Genomic DNA, 5128 nt, shown 5'->3' on the forward strand with positions numbered 1-5128 from the left:
AATATAAAACTCACCTGTCAAAACAATTCTATCAAGGCTGGGACTCAAACCACTTATCTTATGAAGACTGGCCCAATCATCTCACCACTAGGCCATGGTTATCTTCGAGTCATATCTCCCTGGCTGAGAGTTGAACACAGGCCAGCATCATAGTCATATTAAACAAGTGAGGGTCTAAAGTCCACTCAAGACCTGGTTAATGTCTGAATTTGGTTTGAACCAGTGTCTGATCATCAGCACCTCCTCTGATCACAACCTTCTATAGCAGATGTTGACTCGCGGGCAATTGTCCTAAAATTGAAACCATCTATTGGGGAAATGTTGGTATTGCAAGGTAAAGGCAGAAGTATAATAATATAAATAAATTAAATATGCTTGTATGGATAATATATCATATAATATTGAAACGTTTGGTGGGCGGATTAAAAAGCTGGATGGGCCGCATCTGGCCCCTGGGCCTTGGTTTGCCCATGCCTGTTCTATATCATTATACAACTTGAGGTTTGGAGAGATTATTACGGTGGTCTGAGATGGGGGAATGAGATCTGAACCAAGGAGCAGTTTCATCAAGTTCAAGGTGGTGTGGGCCTAAAAGAAATGAAGACCTTTCATGTTTCAGGAGGAGTCTTACATTTAACCAATGGTTTTTGATGGTGCTGCTACTTCCTGGTTATTACTTTCTACCTTGGTCCACGTCCTTATTTTCTGTAAAACTCAGTTTTACTAACTTCAGACCTGTTCTTCTTCAATATGACTTATTTTGTTGACCCTGGTCATTTTTTACACATTCAAAGCCACAGAGAAAAGTGATTTTAATTCTCAGAGACTCAGCCGTTATTGGTCTACTGCTGCCTCCATCACTGAGTTCTAATGTGTTTTATCGTGTGATTTCACTTTTTGGAATTCTTTGTTCAGTCTTACTGCAATAACACAAACTAACAACAGGTGGCAGCAGTAGAACAGCAGCTCATGTGCTAAAATCACTGTTTTTCCCTATGGACTTTGGTGCAGACATACAGTACCTATCACATCAACTCCAGGTATAGAGTTAAACATGACTGACATCTTCTGCAGTGAATCTTATGTTGGACATAGGAATCTCTCTGGTACCAATGAAAAACCTGAACATTTTTTCTTTAAATGATTTTTATTAAATATTATTGTACTGTATTTGCATGATCTGCCCGTGTGTTCATGGGTTCTTTCCTGATACTCGGGCTTCCTACAGCAATCTTGGGTCTTCATTGCTTTTTAACCTGCTTTTACACAGAGGGAGGAGCTTGAACCCAGACCAAACTTTACTTCCTGCCTCTTTTACCCCTCCTCTTCTTCTTGGGTCTGACAGTTTGAGGTTGTTCTGGTCTGCTTTCTTCACCCAAGAAAGTGGCACTGTAGACGTTCATGTTGTCTTTCTTCTCATTTACATCTCTCCACCACATCTCCACTTTCTCTTTCTTCTTCTCCGACCTCCCTTGGTGCCTCCCCCGCCTCCTGATTTTTGTTCTGTGGTTTGGTGGTAAATATCTGCAAGGACAGGACTTGCTGGCTGAGGATTTTGATCTTCTCCTCAGTATATTTCTCTTGGAGCTTCCACTGCTCCTCCTTTTTCAGCCAGCTCTCCAGACTTAGCTTGTTCTCCCTGTGCAGCTCCTGCACCTCTGTCTGCCACATGTTGTCCTTCTCCTCTAACATCATCTTCGTGGCCTCCTCAGCCCCTTCCAGCCGCTGTTTCCACTCTGTCTCTTTGGTCTTCAGGTCATTCACCAGTTTGGCGTTCTCAGACAGTGAGTCGATGTAGGCGTAGGTCCTCCTTACCGATTTCTTGGTTTCCTTCTTGAGGAGGTCCTTGGTTCTTTTTAGCTCCTCCTGCCCCTGCCTCAGCTCATCCACTTCCTGTCGCAGACAGCCATTTTCAGCCTGCAGGGTCTTGATTTCAGCAATGGCCTGACACAGCATGTCCTGCAGGGTGTTTATGGTTTCCTTCAGAGGTGCTTCATCCAGCCTCATTGGCTGGTCAGTCTTAGTCTGCAGGTCCATGACCGTGGTTCAGAGAGAAATCAAGAAACTACAGGTGACCTGACTTTAAATCTGATGCTGTGGACTCTTGACTGTTCTGAGCTGTCAAGAAGGATTGAAACAATCTTTCTCAGTGTTAATGGCAGTTTGTGTTAATGGCAGTTTGTTTCCACCACAGTCTACTTCTTCTCCTCTTGCTCTTTGTTCCTTTGTGCCTTTAATCCGCTTCTTTTGCAAGGATGAGTCATCAAAGGTTTAGAAAGGTCCAGGGTAAGAGGAAGTGGAACAAGTTCCACTGCCGTTAAACAAACCTGAAATGAAAATGTGAGCATAACCTTTTTCTGCAGTTTAACCCTGTCCATAAAACTCTGTGTTTCAGGGTGAATAAACACAAGGGAATTTCCCGTTTTGTTTTTTTGTCACTTATTTATTCCTGAAACTGGAAACTTTTTTTGCAGTGCAGGGCAGTGGTTAAGGAAGCAGACTTGGGTCCGAAAGGCTTCAGGTTTGAGTCCACCAGCTGCCAGGTTGCCACTGAGGTGCTCTGAGCATAGCACCATCCCCTCAGCACTGCCCCCTGTTCACTTTGGTGATGGCTTAAAAGTCATTTGGTTTCTGAGCTGAAAGGCAAAGCTCTCGATTCACTGGTCGATCTACGTTCCTACCCTCACCTATGGTCATGAGCTCTGGGTCATGACCAAAAGAACGAGATCCCAGTACAAGCGGCTGAAATGAATTTTCTGGTGGCAGAGCGCTCCCTTAGAGATAGGGTGAGGAGCTCTGTCACACGAGAGGAACTCAAAGTAGAGCCGCTGTTCCTCCACATAGAGAGGAGTCAGCTGAGGTGGCTTGGGCATTTACATCGCATGCCCCCCCGGACGCCTCCCTCGGGAGGTGCTCGGGTCCTGTCACTCTGGGAGGAAACCTAGGGGATGACCTAGGACACGCTGGAGCGACTATGTCGCTCAGCTGGCCTGGGAACGCCTCGGGGTCCCCCCAGAAGAGATGGAGGAAGTGTCGAGGGAGAGGGAAGTCTGGGTGTCCCTGCTCAGACTGTTGCCCCCGCTACCTGGCCCCGGATAAGCGGTTGATGATGGATGGATGGATGGATGGATGGATGGTACTGGATTAGTCCTGTAGTCTAGACCTAAGTACCATGTTTGTGAGTACTCCAATATGAGACAAGACCAAGACCTGGTCCACCTCCAGACTTCAGACTTGGACTGATGAGCTATGTCCTGGTGGTCTTGAATACTGTGTCCTCCTCCACCTTTTTTACTCTTCACCTCTGTCCTCCTTCCTAAATAAACTGAAAATACTGAAAGGAAGTCTGGTCCAGAACTTGTCTTTTAGAAACCCAGGACGTAAATTAAAAGTTTTGACTTTTTTTCTTCTTTTTCAGAAAAAAACATGTTTATTTTTTCACTGACCTTAAAGACTAGAGCTAAAAAGCAGTGAGTTGTAGAATACAAATTTAATACTTTGTTTTTAACAACAAGAGATACATTCCAATCCCCTCCCCACTCTCCCCTCTTACCGCCCCACCCAGTTCATGTCCATGCTGTACGCTCCAGCTCAGGAACAGCCAGCAGGGCGGCAACAGCACGCATGGCTGAACGACGAAGCTCCTCCTGCTTCTCAAACTCCTGCTTCACCGACCCCGCCTTCACCTGAGGAGGTGTTTAGAGCATAGTGTTGGTGCGTGTGGAGGGCAAATTCTTGTCTGGTTCCTACTTTAAACTTTCCTGCCTCTGTTTCCTACCTTAACTTTTCTCATCCCTTAGTTTCCCAACAATGCTACTTCCAACTCTTTTGCTTCCTTCACACATACAGCGGAACCCCGAGATACGAGCATCCCGACATACAAGTATTCCGAGATACGAGCAAATGTTCGCTTTGAGATACGAGTAAAGATTTGAGATACGAGCATGCTTACAGACACAGATGGTGTTTGCATTATCTACGTGATTTTCTTTCTTTCTTTTTCTTTTCTTTGTGCACTATTCTTCATAATAGTCCTAAGAAAGTGAGTGGTAAGGATGGTAGTGAGAAGAAGAAACGCATGATGACCATGGAAATAAACCATGAAGTTGTCGAGCCATGGAAATAAACCATGAAATTGTCGAGAAGTATGAGCGTGGTGGCCGCTAAAGAAATACAAATCGGAAAAACTCTTTTCCCTCCCTTTCCTCCCTTCCCTTCTTCCTCCTTCCTCCTCCTCCGCACATGCCTCCATTAGCCGCTACTGTAACATCTGTCTTGAAGGTAAGAACTTATAATTAAAACCACATTTTAATGTTGGATGTTTTCCATCCTGTTTTCATTGCTCTCCCTCTGTTCTATGTCTAAGCCTTTTTTCCTACTTCCTTGTCACCTTGCTGATACATGTAGCTCTCAGTGGTTCCACCAGTCGGTCCAGTCTCTGAAGAACACCAGTGGGACACAGAGATACCAGTCTGGCCAACATCAGGAAGGTCAGCATCTGCAGGTACACAGATACAGACTGATGTCACTGATGATGTCACTAGGTTTGATGTCATCAGTTACATTTGTCTCAATTCAATGAAGTTAAATGTATACATGTGTTCACGCTGACTGACGGAGGGGCAGATGTTTGAGAGCTGCTCTCCAACTTCTCCACCTACTCTGATGTCGTAGTGATCTTTGAGTCCTTCCTCCACATGATCCAGGAAGTCCAGGATGTCCAAGCTACCCAGGCAGCTCTCCAGCAGCGTGTACATGCACTCAAATGCCGCCTTCCTCAGATCGAGACCATCGTCCACCGTGTGTTTGAAAGGACCCATCTCCACCTGTTGTAAACACAATCATCTCAGAAGTTTCTGACAGCAGACAATGATCTTGAGAAGATGTGATCTCACCTCTCGAATTAGGTCCTTTCTGATCTTAGTCTCCTGGTACAAATGAGGCAGCAGCGCCCCCAACAGGCCGCGGATCAAAGAGGGCTTGTTGTGCGCTGCAGAGTTGAACATCACTAGGGCCACACGACGAACATTCAGGTCTTCATCCTGTAGGGTTTTCAGGAAATCACCTACCACAGGGAGAGGGAAATTTGACCAGATGTGGACCAGAAAGGTGGTCTGGTCTACGTCTG

General features: G+C 45.6%; 2 protein-coding genes across 2 annotated transcripts in view; both read right to left on the reverse strand.

Moving 5' to 3' along the window:
- Window positions 1–2164, reverse strand: part of LOC107989257 (uncharacterized) — a 4482-nt gene extending 2318 nt beyond the window's left edge. Inside the window, exon 1 of the mRNA XM_017036943.2 lies at window positions 1509–2164. Within this exon, the coding sequence (XP_016892432.1) occupies window positions 1509–2037 (529 nt within the window). The 5' untranslated portion in view covers window positions 2038–2164. The remainder of the gene's footprint in view (window positions 1–1508) is intronic.
- Window positions 2165–3566: 1402 nt separating this feature from the next.
- Window positions 3567–5128, reverse strand: part of LOC103386799 (cullin-associated NEDD8-dissociated protein 1-like) — an 11452-nt gene continuing 9890 nt past the window's right edge. The window contains exons 21-24 of the mRNA XM_008321211.3: window positions 4896–5065; window positions 4662–4826; window positions 4391–4498; window positions 3567–3686 (exon numbers count right to left, since the gene is read on the reverse strand). Coding sequence (XP_008319433.1) covers window positions 3567–3686; window positions 4391–4498; window positions 4662–4826; window positions 4896–5065 — 563 coding nt within the window. The remainder of the gene's footprint in view (window positions 3687–4390; window positions 4499–4661; window positions 4827–4895; window positions 5066–5128) is intronic.

This window comes from Cynoglossus semilaevis, chromosome 11 (genome assembly GCF_000523025.1).
Source record: "Cynoglossus semilaevis isolate Cse_v1.0 chromosome 11, Cse_v1.0, whole genome shotgun sequence".
Lineage (NCBI taxonomy): Eukaryota > Metazoa > Chordata > Actinopteri > Pleuronectiformes > Cynoglossidae > Cynoglossus > Cynoglossus semilaevis.